This window comes from Conger conger, chromosome 6 (genome assembly GCF_963514075.1).
Source record: "Conger conger chromosome 6, fConCon1.1, whole genome shotgun sequence".
In the NCBI taxonomy this organism is placed as follows: Eukaryota; Metazoa; Chordata; class Actinopteri; order Anguilliformes; family Congridae; genus Conger; species Conger conger.
The window spans coordinates 38,298,359-38,322,021 of record NC_083765.1 but is presented as its reverse complement, the minus strand read 5'-3'; the positions used below and the strand labels follow the sequence as shown (position 1 = coordinate 38,322,021).

The 23,663-nt window shown below is 41.6% G+C and overlaps 2 protein-coding genes across 2 annotated transcripts; one reads left to right on the top strand and one right to left on the bottom strand.

Annotated features, from left to right (window-relative positions):
* Nucleotides 1-894: 894 nt before the first annotated feature.
* Nucleotides 895-15,306, top strand: LOC133131550 (aminopeptidase Ey-like). The gene is made up of 21 exons (XM_061246925.1): nt 895-1,036; nt 1,118-1,580; nt 2,973-3,115; nt 3,218-3,354; nt 4,034-4,160; nt 4,660-4,814; nt 5,630-5,743; nt 5,927-6,070; nt 6,712-6,777; nt 7,305-7,370; nt 8,030-8,205; nt 8,902-8,978; nt 9,530-9,663; nt 9,888-9,943; nt 10,045-10,192; nt 10,562-10,653; nt 11,014-11,124; nt 11,742-11,909; nt 13,725-13,865; nt 14,306-14,387; nt 15,094-15,306. The coding sequence occupies exons 1-21, from the start codon at nt 895-897 to the stop codon at nt 15,304-15,306; spliced, it is 2,955 nt and encodes a 984-aa protein (XP_061102909.1).
* Nucleotides 15,307-15,360: 54 nt separating this feature from the next.
* Nucleotides 15,361-20,332, bottom strand: LOC133131549 (mesoderm posterior protein 2-like). The gene is made up of 2 exons (XM_061246924.1): nt 19,727-20,332; nt 15,361-15,387 (listed from the first exon to the last, which is right to left on the bottom strand). The coding sequence occupies exons 1-2, from the start codon at nt 20,330-20,332 to the stop codon at nt 15,361-15,363; spliced, it is 633 nt and encodes a 210-aa protein (XP_061102908.1).
* Nucleotides 20,333-23,663: the final 3,331 nt, after the last annotated feature.

Here is a 23,663-nt window from a genome sequence, read left to right as displayed (position 1 = left end):
TTCCGGTACTGTACTGTACACATTACTTCAGATGGAAGACCACCCAGGTACTGACCAAACCCATGCCTACTTACAAAACATACAAAACCATACAAAACCAAGCCATGGGACGACATTGGCTCAGGTGGTAAGAGCAGTCATCTGGTAATCGGAGGGTTGCCGGTTTGATCCCGGCCTGGGTGTGTCGAAGTGTCCCTGAGCAAGACACCTAACCCCCAAATGCTCCTGATGAGCTGGTTGGTACCTTGCATGGCAGCCAATCGCCGTTGGTGTGTGAATGTTTGTTTGTATGAATAGGTGAATGAGAAGCATCAATTGTACAGTGCTATATAAATGGCAATCATATGCTTACATATAAAACTAATAAAGCCATGCATGCCTACGTACAAAACAATCCCTATTTACAAAACTTACAGAACCATGCTGTATAGTGGCATGGTAGCGGGCAATAACATCTAAATTGACAAACTATGGAGGGCTGAGATTATGAACATGTATATCAAAAATATCAGTTTCAGTAGGTGATCGGTTTCATTGTCAATGTTATATTTAGAGTATATAAATTTCTTATGTATTATTTCCCCCAATTATTCATAAAAATGAGGGCTCACATATCAATGTACTTAAACTATGTATTTGCGTTTAGAATTCTTTTGAAGATCCAAAAGCAATGATGCCAGTGGGCAACGTAACAATGAAGAGGAGTGACTTAGTGAAATACATCACTTATCTTATCCCCTGGGTTTTTATGACCTTTGCAGATAGGAGTGAACAAGGTCCGTCTGTCCCCACGTTCAGTTATTAACAGCAGGGGTGGAGACTGCACCACAGAATTAATAAAAAGCCCCCAAGTGCAATGTATCTCCCTTCTTTTGGTTCAGTTCTCACTTCAACATGGCTAAAGGCTTCTACATCAGTAAGACCCTGGGGGTGGTGGCTTTGATTCTGGGAGTGGGGGCCATAGCTGCCCTCATTGCCCTGTCAGTGGTCTACACCCAAGAAAAATCAAAAAATGAGGTAAAGCCCACTGATGGTGTAGTGACGACCGCCACTGCTGCCACCACTGTTACTACCACTGCTCCTACTACTACTCCTACTACTGCTCCTACTACTGCTCCTACCAATGTTCCTACTACTGGTCTCACCCTGACCACCCTGACTCCAGCACCCTCAAATGACCCCTGGGACCAGTACAGGCTCCCGGACACACTGAGGCCTGAGTACTACAACGTGACCCTGTGGCCCAGGCTGAGCGTGGACCAGAACGGCATGTTCATCTTCACCGGGAGCTCCAGCGTGGTCTTCACCTGCGTGAAGGAGACGGACCTGATCCTCATCCACTCCAACAAGCTCAACCTCACCACCTTCGACATGGCCAGGTTGACCGCTGTTGGCCCTGCCGCCGTGCCGACCGTGGAGACCACCTGGCTCCAGACGGAGACGCAGTACCTGGTGGTGCAGCTCAGTGGCATGCTGACTGTGGGACAGGCCTACCAGCTGGACACCGAGTTTCAGGGGGAGCTGGCCGATGACCTCGGAGGCTTCTACAGGAGCGAGTATGTCGAGGATGGAGTCAAAAAGTAAGGAATTATTTCTATAGGAAGCTATTTGTAATGTATAATCAGATTGTGTATGCAATACAGACCTGGGTGAAATCATGCAGACAGTATCAGAAGTACTCCTTGAGTATCATGAAATATCCTGAAGATGCCTGAGAAAGAATGTTACCTTACAGAAACATATTAAATTATAAGAGTCGAAAATTTGTTTTTATTCATATCACAATTAAATTATTTAAAATATTAATTTATCTTAAAGTGTGTTTCCACTCACCCAGAGTACTACAGTATCCACCTGTGATTCAGTGATTCAGTGATTCATGTAGTTTCACTGAGATGAGATTACTCGAGCCCATACATGGCATTAATCGACGACAAAAAGTCATGGCAGTGGGTTCTGACGGTACAATTAATCATCCGTTTTGTGGTGGGTTTTACGGACAGACAGATCTGTGGAAGTGTAGTGTATGCCCTACTCCACACTAGATTCACAAAAGCAGTGAAAATACGAGCTTTGTAATGCCGTTTCCATTCTAGTTCTGTGATCCATTCCCAAACTCTGTGAATTAGCTGTCTCGCTAACTGCCTAAACACTAGCCAGGGACTCCAACATGAACTTTTTGGTTGCGTTTGAACCACCCCGTTCTTTGACTACGTCTTTTTGTAGTGTTCTAGTAAGAAAATGTTCGCAGAACAGGTGATTTATGAAATGTTGACTTTAGTGTGCTGCACAACACTGTTTATTTATTTTGTGTTTTTGAAGTTTATTATATATTATATATTTATTATATATTTATAGTCAACTATATTATGAGCAAGCAACTTATTTGGCTATGGAACTAACTGGCTATATAACTAAGATATGACAGTGTACCACAAACGATGCGACTGCAAATAACAGTTTGAGACAAATAAAGGTTTAGACAAATAAAGGTTGAGCTAAGCAATAGTATGGTATACAGAGTTTTAGTGATAGCTAGTCTGGAGTGCAATTTGGGCAGCAACACACAAGCAATCATAATAAGGCCCCACGCCATTGCCTGTGGCAATTACAACCATTTTTCCACCAATGAGCTTGAATTATTGTAGAGCTGTTCAATTAAGAACTAAACACAGGCAGAGAGTGAATCAAAATGTCATTGAGCCTTTTTCAATGATAGGAAGGGATTTCTTGTGACAATGTTTTAACACAAAAACCTATTGTCCCTTTAAGAAGTGTAAATTATTAAACTCACCAATTTCACCTACTGTACAGCTTTTAGTAGTAGAGAATCCGTATGGTGACTGATTCTCAACCTGTACTCGACCCCCCCAATGCGATCATGGTTCATTCTCCACCCAAATTTCTGGACTTTGCATCTGTTCTGCGTTAATGTTTAATTTTTTAACCTTTACACATTGAATTTTTTGCAGAGTGGTAGCCACGACTCAGATGCAGGCCACGGATGCCAGGAAGGCCTTCCCTTGCTTTGATGAGCCGGCGATGAAAGCAGTCTTCTACATCACACTGATCCACGAGCCTGGGACCGTGGCTCTGTCTAACGGCATGGATAAGGGTTCGAGCGGCTCAATAATCCATTGAAGAATGTATTAAATGGAAAAACATTTCTAATTGTTTAAGTTTTGATCCCCTCACTGCCTTCTATCCTCTCTTGTAGAGATGGTGAACACCACCATAGATGGCATTGCAGTGATTAGGACCACATTTGAGCCAACACCGAGAATGTCCACCTACCTTCTGGCTTTCATTGTGTCAGACTTCACATTTATAGAGTCTATGGAGAAAGACGTTTTGGTAATTGTTTTTTTAAATATTTTGTTATAAGTTAAGTTTTCCTTATCTTGATGTACAAAGACCTGTAAACATTTTATAACTACATTCTATGCCAGGCCTAAGTGTGTGGTGACCAGGTACAGCCTAGAGGGAAGTTCAGTTCAGAGTCCAGAATCCAGTATGGAGAATACAATGTGCAAGACTGGGAATTGTTATGTGCTGTTTCTTTTTCTTTCTTTTTCTTTGTTCGTTTGTTCGTTGTTTTTTATCAAACTGAGTACATTTGACAGCTGGCTGTGGTGCAAAGTCTGCGTGGGCTTTCTTTGCATTCTGCATGATGAACAGCAGCACGTCTTGCACGTGTCATGGGAATAGGTCTGCTGTGGGTGAAATGAATCTTCCTCCTGGCTCATTGAGGTGAAACCACACTTCTGCTGTGGCAATGCATTCACTTCCAATCACTCTCTCTTCATGCAAACATTCGGCATTTGTGCAGCTGTACAATAGTAATGGCCGCAGGTCATATTTCTCTCCTTTTTTCAATCTTTCTGACCATTTACAGGCATAATCACGGTCTGGTTGTCAGATCAGAGGTCAGTTGCTTATTGCTTTTGCATAAAGTGCTGTCAATAAGTGAATGAGGATTCAACATGGTGGTTTAAAGTAATTTTATATATTGTATCCTTTTTTTCTTTTGCAGATTCGAGTATGGGCTCGCAGAAAGGCCATCGAGGAAGGCCAGGGAGAATATGCCCTTAATGTGACAGGGCCAATCCTAAAGTTTTTTGAAAGCTACTACAATGCCACTTACCCCCTCACTAAATCAGGTAATACAGAGATAGACAAGGTAGTAGCCTCAGCTGTCATATTTTAGCCTTTATATTTTAAATAAATCCACACCCTTTCAAGCAGGCTGCATCTGAAGTGCATTCGCTCCTGTGATGGCCTGAAACCATGAGCATTATGCTCCCAACAGAACACACAATATTAGCAGGGAGCTAGCACCAATTGGAGGAGATGTTTACATGTATCTCTCACTGCTAACAGCTAGTTACCCATTGGCATTTTGCTAATAAGCCAATAAGACATAGCCCAGGCTCAAAACAACGATATACAGGCAGTAAGGCCCAGCCCATGTTGGTAGTGACATTGTATAAAGACTTGCCCACTTTTTTGTATTCTTTTTATCTGTATCCTCTTAACCAGGTCTGTGTCACTTTTTAAAAATAACTTTTGCACTGTTACATAAGTCAATCTGGATGAACACTATTGGAATATTAAGAAAATGCAAAAATTAAACTTACATTTAAATCTTGTTTCTTCCAGATCAGATTGCCCTGCCAGACTTCAATGCCGGGGCCATGGAGAACTGGGGTCTTATTACATACCGAGAGACAGCTCTGCTCTACGATGCAACAAGGTCCTCCAACGGAGACAAAGAGACCATTGCCACCATCATTTCTCATGAACTGGCTCATATGGTACGCAAGGCTGACTTTCAGATTCAAAACATTCATTGCCAGGGAATGCTACCAGTCAATTTGTCTTCATTTTTTGCGGCTTCAAACAAGAAACATGTTCCAAGACAGGTTGGGGTACCCTTTCAATTGAGTCAATTCAAATGAATTACAATGAATTTAATGAATTGAAAAATTGCCATATTTTTCTATGGAGATTTTTGAATGTCATTTCATTTCTTGAACTCACTGAATTGAATTGGAATAATATACTGTATACATATACTGTGCAGATACACTTACCTAGCACTTTATTAGTATTACTTTACTGCTGCTCACTTCATTGTACGTCGCTCTGGATAAGAGCATCCGCTAAATGCTTTGTAATATAATGTAATGTAATGGATGTTTTTTGTTTCTCTCGCCAATTTGAGTAAACACTGTTGTGAGACTGTTTGCATGAAAATCCCAGCAGATCAGCAGTTGCAAAAATACTCAAACCAGCCCATCTGGCACCAACAATCATGCCAAGGTCAAAATAATAAAGTACTCAGTGAGTGTATATACATGATACGCAATATGCAATTGAAGGCATGACGGGGTTTTATGAGACCATAAACGTGTATACTACCATAAGGTATGCTAAAAAGTGACTTGAGTGGTGTAAACCCAAGAATGTGTTTTGCTATTGAGACCCGGGCCTTTTGATTTGTCAAGGCTATTTGGTGATTTACAGCTTATTGTAGCTTTACCCACTGTGGGGATTCATGTAGCCTTCAACTTCCTGTCCCTACTCTAGCCCTGGCCTACTTACATGCTGCTTGCTTTCATCTTCACAGTGGTTCGGAAATCTTGTGACGACGAAGTGGTGGAATGACCTGTGGTTGAACGAAGGATTCGCCACCTACGTCTCATACCTGGGGGCAAACGACGCTGAGCCAGAATGGGGCGTGGTAAGCTTTGTCTTATTTGTTTTGTCTAATTCTATCCAACTCATGCCTGCCACTCCCCAAAGCTCTTTTCTGTAATGGCTAATTTACACCTTTAAGGCCATAGAAATGTGTTCTAAAACCGCCACATTTATTTGAAATCCATGCAGTGGACAGCACTGATGTGATGTTGCTTCTCCTTCACAGAAAGACCTGATGGTTCTGTATGACGTCCACAGTGTGTTTGCAGTCGATGCCCTAGCCTCTTCTCACCCTCTCTCCTTCAGAGAGGAGGAGATCAATAAGCCAGCGCAGATCAACGAGCTATTTGATGGCATTACCTACAGCAAGGTAAAGTGGAACAACCAAACATCTTCTCCCATAAGATAAAGTCCACATTTACATACTGTACACATCACCTATGGCAAAAGTACACAGCCGCATACGTACATCACCTACGGCCATGTACAGTGCTTTTAGTTTGTATTTGCTGTATTTGCACAAATCAAGGTTCAGTGAGGTGAGTTATATGAGAAAGCAAATAAAAACTCATCTAACAGGATGTGCTGACTCTTGGTTAAAGTACTACCGTGATTACTTTTAAGTCGCTAATTGAGTTAAAACCCCTGAATTTTAAGGCCTACTGACTGCTGAAGGGGAACTATAAACACCTGCTTATGGTACAGTTCACTACAATCTTGACAACTCCTAATGTAAAGTAACATATCTGAACATCACCTAAAGCAAGGCAGAGTACCTGTCTGAATACTTCAGTGCACAGTTTCATTGAGTGTTTCTTGTAGTGGACAGACACTGTTAATATCTTCATAGTGTGCACTAGCCACTTGCAATAAAATGTGGGTTTGGTGGATATGTTGACGGAACTATATCATTTATCAATGAACATTTTCAAATGATACCAGCAAAACGTTAATCACAACATAGAACTAGAATGTAGAAAGTAGTATGCTGATGATGTTTTTGGTCCACAGGGGGCGTCGGTGCTGAGGATGCTCTCTAACTTCCTGTCAGAGGCAGTGTTCGTCAAAGGACTCCAAGTGAGTCGAGACGCAATTTGGGCGTGCTATAACAATCATGAAAAACAGTCGAATTCAGAGAACATTTGAGCTCCACCACCACAACAACAAGGCTGTAAAGTTAGAATTAAGCTACAAGATCAATTCTACACCAATTCTGTGATGTGTTTTCCACATAGGAAGTTGATAATGCATTAATGAACTTACTATGGCAAAATGTTCAGTAAAAACAATTCTGTACTCTTGAGTATGTTTAACAACCATTAAAGGGAATGTCATCCCTATTGAACCCACACAAGCTCTGTTTACAGTTGATGTAGTGCTTTAACCCAAGCTTGACACAGTATTGATGCATCATAATATGCCTAAATGGAATTTACCTCGATGAGCTGAATAACCTATTCTAGTTATTGAACATTATTTTGGTCCTAATGATTCTAAATGGCATTACACTAGCCACTAATTCTGTACCAAGAATGTACCCTTTTTTAGTTGTAATTCAGGACTTTGCTTATATCTTCACTGAAATATAAAATCTCTCCCTGCAGACCTACCTGAACCAGTTTGCGTTCAATAACACCGTATACACAGACCTCTGGAATCACCTTCAACAAGTAAGTTCAACTGGTTGCAAGCAAACATAGAACATACTTTAGCTGTGTTACATTAGCATTGTAGACAGTGTGATGCATACTGTAGGGTAGCAGGTCAACCCTTGTAAGAGCCCCAATGAAGCTCAGTGTTCATGGCACTTTCTGTGCTGTGATTCCTTCTCTATTGGCAATTGAGCCAACCAAGAGGAACAGAAGGCAAGGTTTGCACTTACATAGGTTCCAACACATGTGACAGGCTCAGTAAAGTATAGAAAAGCATTTGGAATCCAAAACAATCTCTTCAAGTTGCACCTCTCCCTACCTTCCTGTAAACCTTAAATGTTGTCTTTACCTGTGTTATCTACTTGTGTATTAGAATGATACCTTTGCTAGTTCTGTTTGATAAGCAGGTTATTCATACATTTGCGAGTTGCGGTATAAAAAAATTCAATAAAAAAAACTGATGATCAAATAGGCTCTAGGCCTTATCTTTGTTGTACAGGTAGCAGTTGAAATTGTACTTCCCTCTAGGGTTTTTCAGCATGCTTATCCCTGGTGATGGGTATGCACTTTGCACATTGGTGTACGTTGCTCTGGATAAGAGTGTCTGCCAAATGCCATCAATGTAATGTAATGTAAAATTACATATTTGACCCAGGTCTGTCTTTGACCGTTTTCAGGCAGTGGACAGCACTCCCAGCCTGTCTCTCCCGCACAGCGTGAACGACATAATGAACCGCTGGATCCTCCAGATGGGCTTCCCTGTTGTCACCATCGACACTCGCACAGGGGAGCTCTCCCAGAAGCACTTCCTCCTCGACCCGGAGTCCGTAGTTGATAGGCCGTCAGAATTCAAGTAAGTCCCGAATTGGCCAATCTGAACAGGGTGGGCAGGGACAGCTGATTATACAGTGCAGTATAGGCATTGTGGCATGTAGTGAGAGAAGTTAAGCAGTGGGACTTGCAGCACAGGGGCAGCATGATGGTGCTGTGAATAGCATAGTTACCACACAGCAAGAAGGACCCAGATTCCAATCCGGGGCCTTTCTGTGTGGCATTTGCATGTTCTCCCTGTGTTTCTGAGAAGAGTATAATAACAATTCTCATTGCTGCTGGATCTGTTGTGCTCCCCTCTGAGGGGTTTCGCTGCTGCCCTCCCTGCCTTATCCATGCATGCTTGTGTTGATGGACTGGTGGACTTCCTTGACAGAGTCATATCACAAGATTGCTAATAAGGGCAGCCTGTCGCCTATCCTGTAGCCTAGTGGTTAAGGTACATGACTGGGACCCGAAAGGTTGGTGGATCAAGATCATGATAAGATCTGCACAGCTGTTGGGCCATTGAGCAAGGTCATTACCCCCATATTGCTGCTGATTGAGTGGTTCCACTGTGCAATTAATGTGCACCTCAGCCATTCATATTAACGTTACTCAGCATCCCGCACCTGTCCCTACTTATGCACACCACGAGCTGTCAAAGGGGAAGTTGTGTTTATTTAAGTATTGGAATCATTTCATATGATTTCCTAATTTCACCTCTCTGTGCCCTCAGCTATGAGTGGTACGTTCCCGTAACCTGGACCATGATGGGTATTCCACAGGAATCATTCTGGCTACTGCAGAAAACAGGTACTGCTTGGGTTCCGGTCATTCATGACTCATTTGACTCATAGCTGTCATCCTTTGTCCTTTGTCAAAATTGTGGAACCTGTTTTTGGTGGAATTTTTTTTAATTTGAAAGTGTAAGACTTTGGTTGATTCCATTGAATAAACCGCACTACTTTGGTTGGAAAATAAAGCTTATGTCAGTAACTGTATTATTATTTAGTTTACTTCACTTTTTGTGTATATTTATCAAGGGTGCTAATAATTCTGGAGCCCACTGTATGTTTTGGTATGTTGCACTATATTTTTATTTGCCTCTTGCGAAAGGGTGTTAGAAGTGGGACTTCCCATGAAAAGAGGCCATATATTGTATTCAGTTGAGAGTTTCAATTACTTTTTTTTAACTGAAAGCAGGAATGTTCTGATACTACCCACTACATGAGATTTGTGTTATAGTCTTTTGGAAATGCAGTTCCTTACATATGCATCATCTTACCTAGCTTTCATGTCTAGAAATGCCATACTTGAAAATAAAATTGTATCCCTGTACATTGTTCTCTTCTTTAAATGCACAGCAATCCACGGACCATTGAAAATCACTGGGCCAGGGTGGGTACTGGCCAATATCAATGTCACTGGCTACTACAGAGTGAACTATGACATCAGCAATTGGGAACGCCTCCTCGCGCAACTCAGCTCAGACCACCAAGTAAAAACCTTCAGCAATCATGGAGCATTGTAACGGCTTTCTGGCATTCAAACATCACATATTCACTTGGACAAAACATCTTGCCTAAAACAATAAATGAAACTCTACTTCTAATTATTTTAATTGCCAGCTCCATATCAGTAGAAAGAAATGTAGCAGTGAATTTCTGGACATAGACATATCTGTACAGGATTTATGTTGGTTTCTCTCTGATTTCTCTGTAGATGGTTCCTGTCATCAACAGAGCCCAGATTATTGATGATGCTTTTAACCTTGCTAGGTGAGGCCTTTGCACACAAACAGCCATTGCTGTCAGTTTCTCTTCCAAATGCTCCAATCCATAAAGCACAAGATATAAAACACAATTTTATCTCTTTAAAGGGCAGAAATGGTAGCCACAACTTTGGCTCTGAGAACAACCAAGTATCTCTCCCAAGAAAGAGATTTCATGCCATGGGAGTCAGCCATCGGCAACCTAGACTACTTCTTTCTCATGTTCGACCGCAGTGAGGTCTACGGCCCCATGCAGGTGGGTTGAATCAGTTGAATCAGCATCAGATTTTTAGTGTTATGTGATAACAGTAATTTACCATTAGTATAATTTAACTAAATTAGTATAGTATTGATTTAACAAAAATGACTCTCGAGTGGCTTATAGTTTACTAAATAGTTCTAATAACATTTTGGGATGTTTGATTTGTGCACTTTTCATTTATTGTTTTCAAACAATCTTGAAAGTTGTCATGTTTTACAGTATAAGATTTCAGTATAAAAAAAATATCATAAATAACAATAACAATATCAATAATAATAATAATAATAATAATAATAATAATAATAATAATAATAATACTAAATGTAACAAAAAATGTGTACTTATATTTTGGTTGTTCTGTAGACTTACCTCAAGAACCAAGTCAGAGATCTCTTCATGTATTACAAGAATATTACTTCAGACTGGACTGAACTACCCACTGGACACACTGAACAGTAAGACAACAATGTTTTTGTAAGCCCATGGTGGAAATCAAAGAGACCCTATGTAGGATTTTAAAATGAATGATAAATATACACCATCTACCACCATCATCATCTAGGCCTGGGATCAGCAACTGCTCATCTTCCACCTTCCCTCTACCTGGGAGTTAGGTGGGAAGACGGTCTGACCAATCAGTAACACTAATTTCCTGGGAGAAAAGAAAACCAGGGCTCAATTTGGATTCCAGGGCCAGAGTTGATGATCCATGATCTAAGCTGTTTACCTCATCTGCTTCTTCCACTGTATTTTGTCTCATTTTGCTGTTAATTACTACCAGAACTTGAAACCACAAATTCTCCTCTTGCCTTCAGGTATAACCAGGTGAATGCTATCTGGTTGGCCTGCAGCACAGGAGTGGAGGGTTGCCAGGAACTGACCGTAAATTGGTATCGTCAATGGATGAATAACCCAGCCAATAACCTGTGAGTTTAGCACTTAGTGACTAAGCCTCCACTGACGCAAATCTGAATGAATAACACTGCAGGCCTACCACATGTACAACTTTGGATGGCTACACATCATTTGCGTTTATACTTGCCTTTGATGTACAGATATGCCGCTGAGGCTGATGGTGGTTTTCAAAGAAAATAGGTTGATAAGCCAAGTATTTCCAAATAAATGGAAAATGTCAGCCATTGCAGAGATGGCTTCATTTTCGGCTATCAATCTTGTTAGACCTGTCTGTCAAAACTGGCTCAACTATGTAATAGTTTTGGATTCAAATGCTTTTCTACACTTTACTGAGCGTGCCAGTTGTATTGGATCTTATGCAATTAAAAAAACCCACCTTCTGGCCCTCTCCATCAGCTGCACCAGGTACAATCAATCAAATGTATTTGAATCCAAAACAATTACGTATTTGACCCAGGTCTGCTGTCTGTTTCTGCTGTAGCATATGAAAGGGGTTATTTTATCACCAACTGTCAATATCTACTGTTTTGGGTGGGTTTTGGGAAATGCTTATGGCTTGAAAAGAAGTCATATGACTCCCAGGGGAGGGAACAGTTTGCCCTGTGACTCCTTGCTTGACTCTCTCCAGGATTGCACCCAACCTGAGGACGACGGTGTACTGCAGCGCCATCGCAGCAGGGGGCGCTGAAGAGTGGGACTTTGGCTGGGAGATGTTTATGAGCGCCACCATCGCCACCGAGGCGGATAAGCTGCTGTCGGCCCTGGCCTGCACCAGGGAGCCCTGGCTGCTGAAGAGGTGAGCTCGGCCTGGCTCTGTGGCACCGTGCAGTAAATGTAGTGCCTTTATCCAAAGTGCTGTGCTTCTCATTCACCCATTCATACACACCCACACATTTGGGGGTTAGGTGTCTTGCTCAGGGACACACCCAGGGCGAGATCGAACCGGCTACCCTCCGACTGCCAGACAACTGCTCGTACCGCCTGAGCTAATGTCATCCCACTAAAATTTTAACTCTCCTGCACCTCCCAAAATGACATTACATTACATGTTATTTAGCTGACGTTTTTATCCAAAGTGACTTACAGTTAACAATGTGAGCAGATTGATGCTGTCTGGGGAGCGGACATGCTGTCATGGAGCAGATTAGCATTACGTTTATGTGGTATATTAGAACCTATGAAGAAGAAGAATATAGAAGATATTTATGCTTTATTGAATCACGTGGGGTAATTTGTCCTCTGCAATTGGCCCATCGTAATTATTTAGGAGCAGTGGGCACCCATGTGGGGTTAAGGGCCTTGCTCAAGGGCCCAACAGCTGTACAGATCTTATCGTGGCTACACCGGGGCTACCAGCCTTCCGGGTCCCAGTCATGTACCTTAGCTGCTAGGCTACAGGCTGCCCCAACTCTCAAAAACCCTCTTCGTTGAGGTTGAAGTCACCCAGGAGGATCAGGGGAGTGCCATTGACTGGTAAGGAGCTAAGGAGGATGTCCATCTCATCCAAGAAGCTCCCCAGAGGGCAATAAACAACAATAATAAAGAGTTTGCATGGGAAAGTAACTGAAACCGCATGAAATTCAAAAAAGGAGAAGGATGAGAAGAAGACACTAGATCTCCATGAGGATGAGATTAGGAGACCTGTGCCACCTCCTCTGCCAGAGGTTCTGGGTGTGTGGGAAAAAGAGAAGGCAGAAGAAAGGGCAGCCGGGGTGGTTGTGTTCTCTGGTGAGAGCCACGTTTCAGTTAAGGCAAGAAAGTCAAGGCTGAGGTGGGAGGCAATAGGCTGATATGAAGTCTGCTTTCTGGACCGCGGACTGGCAGTTCCAGAGGCCACCAGCCACACAGAGATCAACACCAGTGGATCTGGGAGGGAAGATGAGGTTTGAGATATTCTGGCCATGTTGGCGGGAAGCAAACCTCCTACCTGACTGGGACCTGGGGAGAAGAGAGAGGACAGGAAACACATGGAGAGGGAACAAGGGTGGACAGGAGGAATCCTATGCAGTGAAGTGAGGGCAGGCAGCAAAAACAAAAACACTCTCAGACAGCCTCGATGGACACCCTAGGTCTAATTCCTATTAGAAATGCTTTAAATGTTGAAAACATTCCTGCAGTCCACATGTGTTACTGAAGCAAAAACCTATAAAAAGATGAATCTTCTGAAGTAAACTTTTGTATGGTACGTCTACCACAATATCCTCCAATCCATAATGCTTTTCATGGCTCTATATTCTCAAATCCATAATGCTACTTATAGCACTATATTTCCAAATCCATAATGTTACTTATAACATCATATTCTGAAATCCATAATGTTACTTCTAGCACTAACATTTATATTCTCCCTCTAGAGTTTCATATGGCCCTCGTTTAAGTTATGTTGAAAGTTTGCATTATGGCACTGACTATTGATTGCAGCACTCGCTCAATATCACTTCTGTAGAGAGCAGAGACATCACTCAGCCAATATGCTTTCCTATGCACAAAGCACAATGTTAATATGCTGTGATATATATATATATATATATATATATATATATATATATATATATATATATATATATATATACTTAATTATCTATTTATTTATTTTGTTTGTTTAATGTAGGTACCTGGAATACACTCTGGACCCAAATAAAATTCGGAAGCAGGATGCCACCTTCACCATCATGTACATCGCTGGAAATGTGGTGGGACAGACAATGGCCTGGGACTTTATCAGAGAGAGATGGGAGTACATTTTCACACAGTGAGTTGCACCCAAAATTCCTATTACAAAAGATCTCATGAGTATTACACAATAAGTTAATTTTCTGTCCCTGCCAGAGCAGTAAGAACACAACAATGTGCCAATGAGACGATGCCAGTTTGAAGAGAGTACTTCTGTCTCTTCAAAAGAGATGGAAATTATAGGTTCAGAACACAGAAGTCCTCCCTAGTCATTTGCAAATTAGCACAATTGCTCAGCCAGGAGGTAGAACTAATTAATTGAAACCAGCTGACGATGGGTGAAAAACCATAGCAGGACTTTTACTCTCCGACCCCTGGATTTTCCATCTCTGCCAATAAACAGATGAAATAACACTTGTGAAAATTTTATATATTATGTATGTGTGTGCGTGTGTGTGTGTGTGGGTGGGTGATTATATACCTCAGGTTTCTGATATACTCTCTTCTCCCATCTCTAAGGTATGGTGGTGGCTCTTTCTCGTTCTCCAATCTTATTGATGGAGTCACCCAGAGGTTCTCTACAGAGTTTGAGCTGAATCAGGTAAGCCTTAACCCTTGTCTGTTTGTGCTTCTATATTGGATGTGCTCTAGGTTCCACACCCAGAAGTCTCTTAACAATCTGGGTTAGCCCCAATACTCTGAAAAAATGTATCCTCCTTTCCTGTTTGTGTCTCTTCCCCCGTACTGGGGAATGGGGGGAGGGGACACACACAGGAAAGAAGGATACATTTTTTCAAGTATTGGGACATACCCCTGATCTTTCGCAATTGTAATTGGTGCCATCTGGTGGTGATTTTTTTTAACCTGGCACTAAATGGTTCTGTGAAAAACGGCATGATGCTGCACACTTCAGAATACATTAAATGTGCATCCACAGATTTCTCATAATTAAGTCTAAATTTTAACCAACGTTATGTATGGCATTTCCAAATACATATATAATATAAATACATTAATAATTCACTTGTCATGACCTATTTATTTGGAAGAAATGCAAGAAAGGAATGAAATCTGAAACATGTGGAGCAGCCTGTAGTCTAATGGCTAAGGTACATACAGTATCTGGCACCCAAATGGTTTGTGGTTTGTGGTTCAAGGGGATTGGTCCCGGCTTAGTCTAATCAACTGTATGTCTCTTTGGATAAAAGTGTCACCGAAAGAACAAATGATTATAATGATGTGGTTTGCACGTGGACATGTCTCGGGGATGCGTTTGTGACATCAGCTCTGCTCTGTCCTTCTGCCAGCTGAGGAGGTTTAAAGAGGACAATGCGCAAATAGGCTTTGGCTCAGGGGCACTGGCACTGGAGCAGGCCATCGAGAGGACCGTGGCCAACATCAAATGGGTGGCGGAGAACAAGGACCCTGTGATGAACTGGTTCCTCAGCGAAATCCCAGCTCAGGAAACGACAAGCCGCAGCCTGCATCGGCTGCAGCGCACTTCCCTGAGGAGGCCTTAACGTTTACATTCGTTCTGTGATATTTGCTGAAAAGTTGCAGGTTAAGTACCTTGATCACAGGTGTAACAGCAGGGGAAACACCTGGGAATCAAACCCACATGCCCTGAGTTACAAACCCACTTCCACAAACACGTACAACTTGCTTTAACAGACTTGGGACAAATAAGTGATTGTGGCACCATATAGCCTAGTGGCTAAGGTGTTTGACTGGGCCCTGAAAGGTTGGTGGTTCAAGCCCCGGTGTAGCCACAATGAGATGCGTGCAGCTGTTGGGCCCTTGAGCAAGGCCCTTAACCCCACATTGCTCCAAGGCGGATTGTCCCCTACTTAATGTAATCAAGTGTAAGTCGCTTTGAATAAGCTATGTAAGGCTGGGTTAGAGTGTAATTTGTGGTATTGCAAGTTTTTTTAATCTTTTTTTTTTTTAGAGAGAAATGGCAGTCACAAATTGTAGTATTTTTCATGAAGGTAGCAAAGGTACATTTTTTACAGTTTCCTGCTCTTCCATGTGGTAAAACCACTAAAACCCATATTCCCAAAGAAGAATTATGCAATTTCTCTTGTTTGAACAATACCAATGTAACAAAATAATTAAATGCATAGCAAGTGGAACAAAAATACATTTGGTGTTTTAAAGTTGCCATTTTTTAATACATTTATGTGTAAATATACTTATGAATGTATTCATATTGTATGATACATTTCTTTCAAATAATGTGTATAGTCAATGTCAAAATAATTATTGTTAAATACTACTAGATTTTGGATATTGTAAATATGAAATAATTTTCTAAAGTATATTTTTAATATGAATAAATGCAGTTGCAAGAATAAATACTGATGCAGTTTTGACCTGTTTATTGACATGACCATACACGCTGATGCAGTTTTGACCTGTTTATTGACATGACCAAACACGCTGATGCAGTTTTGACCTGTTTATTGACGTGACCATACACGCTGATGCAGTTTTTACCTGTTTATTGACGTGACCATACACGCTGATGCAGTTTTGACCTGTTTATTGACGTGACCATACAGGCTGATGCAGGGGCACATTTTGGGCCAACGCTGGGCTGTCTTTCTGCTTTATTCTGTTTTGTAATTGAATCAAAGACAAAGTCTATATTTTGAATCAAACTGGAAAGCTTTTAAATGGAATGAAAAGGTGGAGAGCTGGCACCCTGAGTGCAGAAAAGAATGTCCCATTCCATGTGTGACATTTCACCACCGACACAAACCCCCACAAGTGTCGCTGGTCAGGATCTGGGGACAGGAGGAAACGTCACCTCACAGCCCCCTCTGTCCATCACTCCAACGCTTGCGTCCCATCCTTTCTGCTGCCCCCTACACATTCTGATGCCCCCATCCTTTTTGCTACTCCCTCCACATTCTGATACCCCCATCCATTCTGATACCCCTATCCATTCTCTGCTTCAACTAATTAATTGGAGTCTGTTTGTATTTAAAACCATTCTTTCAGCAAACCAAACAGCGGCAGATGGGTTCACCCACTGGGTCAGGTTCTGTAAATTTTTTTGTTTATATAGTTTATATGTGTGACGTTTTACACAGAAAAATGCTAAATGTAAAAGGTTGTATCTACTTGGAGCCCATTCATTTTGGTATCTTTGAAGCTCAATATCTCACATTCTAGTGCTCACTACACATACTCATACTCCCTACACATTCTAGTGCTCACAACGCATTCTGATACTCCCTACACATTCTTATACTTCCTACACAGTGTAGTCCATAGTCCATAGTCCATAGTCTTCCTACACATTCTGAAACTCTCTGGTGGGTCTCTACACATCCCGGTGTATGCATGTACTTGAAGCTCCGCTTCATATCATGTTTCTCCTTAAAACTTAACACCAGTTCACCTCACTAGCACATTTGCCGTCTTGAAAAAGCTTCATCAATGAGTTCAATCTCAGATTTCTGAAGTTCAAATTTGTTAATATTTATTTTCGGCTGGTTTTAGGGAAATGCGAAAATTGATGGGCATCACAAAGGTGGTTTGAACAGCCAGCCGAATGTTTTATCTGAGAAATAAAGACAGAGAATTGACCATTAATTGAAAGTGTGTGTGTGCGTGCTTGCGTGTGTGTGTGGGTGTTCAATACTGCATTTTTTAGTATGTTGTTCTAAAATAAATCCACATCGTCTGATACACTTCAGAAGACTTCATTTGTTTATCCAGAGGGAGTGTGATTGGCGAGCAAGCGTGAACTCTGTCATCGCTTTAGACTGGTGTTAATTGAAAGATCACATGGCATCATGAAAAAGGTCTGAAGGAATCCCCCCCCCCCCCCCGGGTGGGCAGGACGTGAGGCTAATTGACACTTAATGGGTCTTTTATGTCAGGATCAGCAAACAAACAGAGCCCATCAGCACAGCAGGGAGTCCCCCTTAGATATGCACTCACCACAGACAGCCTAGTAATAGAGTACACAACTTAGCAACCCCTCAGGACACATACACACAACACACACATACACACATGACACACAAACGCACATACACACAAAATAAGTATATTTCAGTTCCTGTCTGATGTCCTTCACTTGACTAGCAGTAGAATAGATATGACAGCCGCATCAGTATATAACTCCTTTAAAAATGCAGATTTAGATCTCAGCCACCAGCAGGATACGAACATGGATACAAAGAACATCTCCCCCATATATAGCACCAGCCCGGTTATCTGTAAACCTCTGATCACTAGCCTGTGGACATGGCCAAGACTTCCAAATATAAAAAACTAGGAGGTGACAGTTATAATTTGGTCTTGTTATAGCTTGAAGAAATGTTGGGTGCTTTAATAGTTTAAGTGATTTGTAAGATAGGCTTCTTATAAACGCAAAGGCAAAGCAAAGGCACTGCACATTTTTGTGGGCACAAACACACACACACACACACACAGACAACTATGGATGTGGGAATAAATAAGATGGATATGATACCCACCCATAATTCAGCAAGTGATGCCAAAAGCTGTGCACTTCAAAGAAAACATTCTCTGGTTTATGCACTCAAAAATCAGTTAAAGATAATAAATAATCCTATCATGTGTAATGAGGTGGGTGGGCAATGTGAAGAATGACTGTGTGTATTCTCTCTATGTATATTATGACAGTGAGCTATGAAGATTAAATAAATAACTGTTCTATTTATTATTCTATATAAAAGCGCAGCCAAATCATAAGCCTAAAAAATTATAGATTAAAGGAAACCAAATACAATTTTGAACTGCTTTCTAGAGGATAATAATTCATAGCCTGGTGATGATGCCAAAACTTGACATACTCCACCATTATTCGATGAAATTACATTGCTGAATGATACATTTCAGAAAAAGGGAGTTCATTTAAATGCACTGCTTGCTTTTTTGTTTCTAATTTTGGGAGTTCAATACCAGTTCAGTACTAGTTTTTACTATATCATAACAATATCCTGTGAATCATGAATTAAATATCTTATTTATTATGTTGACATTGCCATCGCCTACCATTGCCTTGTCCACGTCTCTCTTGCAAGACAGATTAAAATCTCAAAGGTCCTTCTTTTGCTTTGATGAAGCTAAATATCAGGTTTATATGAGTTATTTTATTTAATGAGAGAATGAGAGTAGACACCCTTCAAAATGGCCTTTGGCACCATACAGAACATCTGAAGGCAAATCACAATGTTGAAATGTTTATATCTGTTTATTTTTCTCACATTGTAAAAAAAAATATATGAATATCAAAATATAAATATTTCTATGTACAAAATACAGTTGAGTATTAAATAATTTAAACAGTGTGTGTATAGTCAGGTCCTTTGAAACAGTCCAAGTCATGGCTCATGTGAAAGTTTGCTGGTGTTTTTGCTCTTAAAGTGAGGAGAGAGGCAACTGGTTTTGCAGGGTATAATATCCATCTGTAAACGTTTGAGCAATGCTGTAGTCACCACAGGGATTCTGCAGGGAGAGAGGAACATAGGGGCAAAGGTTAGTGGACTACCCAGTGGTTTGCATTTCATTTTTACGCAGCATATTTTGGTGATTGTGTTATCTCCACATTGTAGATTACATGCTCTATAGCTTTATGATCGCAAAACATTACGCTAATTAAGTAATGAAAGTTAGGCAGTTGTAATGAACACCACAGCAACCCCACAACTACTACTGCTAACATTTCTGTAGAAAAAGTTTGCATTTAAATGTTCCCCTTTATTCCCCATTTAATCAAATAATGTCAAGTTTGTCAAGTATGAGTATGTCAAGTTTTGGCATCACTACCAGGATATGAATTATTATACCCGAGAAAGCAGTAAAACATTTCAAAGCACTTCTCTCAAAGCTATAGGAAATGGCATTCAGAAAGACATAATATGAAGGACTGCTGTATATAAAACTTGCTGTCAGTCCTACCTGGTAAGGCTGGCGCAGACAGGAGTACTGATCCATCGAGTGAGAAAGAGCTGGCTGGAACACAGCGGCTTGCTCTGTGGATTGGCAGAATGATCGCTGGTCGTCCTCCTGGGCTCCAGAGCAGGAGGGAGAGAGCTCTGGGCATGCCTGGGAAGGGACCCCCTCCAGCTGGGCCGAGAGCTGAGCGATGTAGCTGATGGTGAGACGCAGGGTCTGGATCTTGGTGAGGGTCTGGCCGGTGGGGGCCAGGGAGGGGGGCAGGTAGGCGTTGAGCCGCTGCAGGGCCTTGGTCAGGTCCCTCATCCGGAGCTTCTCCCGCTCGCTGGCGCTCTGCCGCTTGTGGCCTGGGTAGCGGGACCGGGAGGGCCTGGCGGGCCGGGCCGTGGGTGCAGGCCTTGGCCCCGTCTCCGTGGCAGCGGCACTGAACACCAGGCTGTCGGCGGGAGGGGGAGAGAGGCAGAGCGAGTCCACGGACGAGGCCGGGGAGAGGCTGCCACAGGCGCTGTGGTACCCGGGGTCAGAGCCCGAGCAGGCCTGCTCCAACGTGGCCCCGCACCCCGGGGCCCGGGTCTCCTGGAGCAGGAACTGGGAGAGTGCTGCATCCATGGCTGGAGAAAGAGTGTCTGCTGTCTCTCGCTGGGACTCAAGGATTCAACAGCAATCTGCAGGAAGATTTCAATATCTCCTTTTGTATCTTGGTCTTTTGCCGGCTTTCTAGAGTTCAAGGATTCAACAGTAATCTGCAGGAAAATGTCTGTATCTCTTTGTCTTCTGCGGTCTTTCTCTCTAAGATCCAAGGATGAATGCTTTCCGTGTGGAGCAGGAAGGCTCTCTCTGTGGTAGAGCAGTGTTGGTTCTGAGGGGTCCTGCCTGGTCTCCTGCATTTATCCCCAGGGAGGTGTTGGAGGTGTGAGCTTGCACCTCCGCTGGCCACTGTGGGACTTCAAAGCGCCGGTGGAGGGCTGACGCTGCAGGCAGGGGGTTCCTGGGAAACGGCAGAGCCACAGACTCAGGCGTGAGATACCAGACGCGGTAAATGAAACGGCACACACATAAAAACATACTTCTGTTGCTGAAATGTATTCCTCCACAGCTTGTTTGTGTATAGGTGTAAGCAGTATTCAGGATTAGTGACCAATGAGAGAGCACAGAGACAGGGTTAAATGTCGGGTCATGTGATGTGGCTGTTATGATGTCGAGCCTCAGCTTTCCGGTTTTGGCTCGAGCACCTGTGATATTTAGTCTCAAAGTTATAATGATCCAATAATCCAGTAGTAAATAAGTATTATTTTCTGATACAGAGGAGAAAATGATTTATTTTCGACTTGAAATTTGATGGCAATGTTCGTGATGAGTATATATTTGCTGAGTATATGTTATGAACGTTTTGCTTGTGAGTACCCATGGCATCTACAGGTCACACTTGAGCCCATAAAGCGTAGCAGCTGTAAGGTGTGAGGAGATGCACCGCTTGGTCTGTGAAATGCTGACGGCAGCTTCAGGAGACAGCAGCTGCTGCATCTTGGGAGTGATGTCCTCCTACTTTAACGACTGACTGGACTTCGGAATGTTTCCTCAAAATTCAAAAGTCATTTTCTAAAACAACCATTGCTTTCAATGATCATTGTGAATCATGGGTTGTTTCATCAGCATTGGAATGTGCAGTTCAACATAACATATTCGCATAATGTCATCATACGCCTTGAGGGGTTAATACTATGGCAAGACACAGCAATAAGTGAAGTAATACAAATAAACATAAGTGAATTTAATGTGAGGGATTAATGTAATGGAGTGATAGGTTAATGCTAGGATACTTGTTCAATCAAATGAACTGTTTACCCAACTATGAATAAACTGGATGAATTAACATGTTTTGAATTGTAACTATGGGAAACCTGCAAAGGGAATTTATAAGTCCTCAGTCTTTCCTTTTTCATATGAATAATGTTTCCTTTGTTTTCTTTTTCATATTAAAGCAGTACATTGGTCCAAGCACTGGGGGTTGCTTTTGGCACCCGTCTCTTTCTCTGTGTCACTGCGTCTGATTTACTGTTGTTTTTACAGTTTTTAATTACTTACAGGCATTTATGGAAACGATATTCCAAGTGTTCATAGTTCTACAGTTCTTATGTGCCATAGTGCAGTCCGTTGCTTAGAAAAACATCAATGCTGACAAATTTATAATGTCAAATACACACATATACATGTTTATACACATACAGTACATGCAAATAAGTTACTGGTATTTTTGGAACCTTTTTGTATGCACTCGTAGATGAGTGCCTGCTAATGACATAATACAGATTTGGCCTAGAATTCCATAAAAAACATATCCATTGTCAGAAATAACATAAATGTGAAGATCACTTTTATCACGTGGAGTCATACCTGCCAGGATCTGGATGTAAGAGGTAACATTTCATCTGGCAAAGCATTCTGGGAAAGGCCCAAGATCAAGGTCTGTAGACTACACATCCGCCAGAGGTGTCCGAGACTGCTTTGAAACATTTTACACAGTGGGTACGAGCTAATTAGAGGTCCGTTTGAACCGTTAATGCTACTTTGTGCTTGTTAGCTAGATGCTAAATGAGAGGGCTCCTTGCTGTCAGTTTTCACACAATACCCATCCTGTTCAAAGTCAGGCTGAATAGCTTTGAGTTGGCTGGAATCGCTTAATATTTCTCCCAATACCCAAACGCAGAGCCAAGATCAACAGAAACAAGCCTGTGTGTTAGCAGGCTTCAGTTGTTTTTTTGCCTGGAGGTGTTAGGTAACACCTCAGCTCTTCCCAGTACTGGGGTAGTGGATTGCAGGGACTGTGGAATGGGCCTGTGGGTGGTAATGTTCCCACATATGAGAGTGCTATATTTTTCTGTCACACAGAGTTTTCGGTGATGGAGCTTTTCGAGCCCAGAGCAGACATACCGTGGTGTTTCTCTTCGTTTTTTTGCTGTTTTCTACCAATTTTACTGTCTAATTTGTAACATTTCCCCTGCCATGCCTGAAAGCTCAATTATTCACGATGAGCAGGAGAGAGCAGCTGTCAATCGGTGAAGTTAACTTTTCTGGGGTTGTTTTCAACATATAGTGTTAGGGATATAGCACATGGCATTTTCAGTAAACAAAATCTTTTCATTTTTCATTTCAATTCAATTCGACTCAAATTCAGTTAATTTTAGTTCTCAGCTGCTTTGTTTACTTCCATTCTTTTCTGTTATACGTATCTGGTTGAGTTCAGTTCTGTTGAATTCAGATCTGTTATATTCAGTTCAATTCAATTAAATCTGGTTGTTTAACTTGAGGCAGTTTGGTTCGAACTACATTAAATTTGACCATGGTACACTTGGCCGTTAATCTTCAGGGCTCAGTTACACACAGAAAAGTGATTCTGTCCAGCGAATGTGAACATGCAGATCTGATAAACACTCCTCAGACAAAGACAGGAATAATGCCCATTCCAAGTGAGCTTTAAATGGCCCTGAATGTGGTCTTCCTGGTCTTCTTTTTCTCATTTAAGCATTTTCTGAAAAACTATAAAACTATAATGCTGATAAGGGAGGTATTTACACTTGATTTGAAAATGAATTACATGGAACCAGATATGTTTTTGTATTATTTTGGTGTCATTGATTTTATTTATTATTTCTTTTTTGTTAATTTCATTAATTTCAGTCACCAGAAAAAATATTTGTGTGATATACTGTGGCCAGGACAGTATGCAGGCACAACAGAACATTGTAATCTATATTTGGTAGGATTTGCTCAGCAGGGTTTTCATCATTGCCAAATCTGTTATTGTCACTTCAAGATTAATTCAGTATGTTCACCAAGCTTCTGGACTTCTGCAATAAGCCAGTGTTGAAATAGGGGAGCAAGTATAGATTTGGCCTCAATGGTTTTTAATGGGGATCCTTTAATTTTGAATATCCTTTAT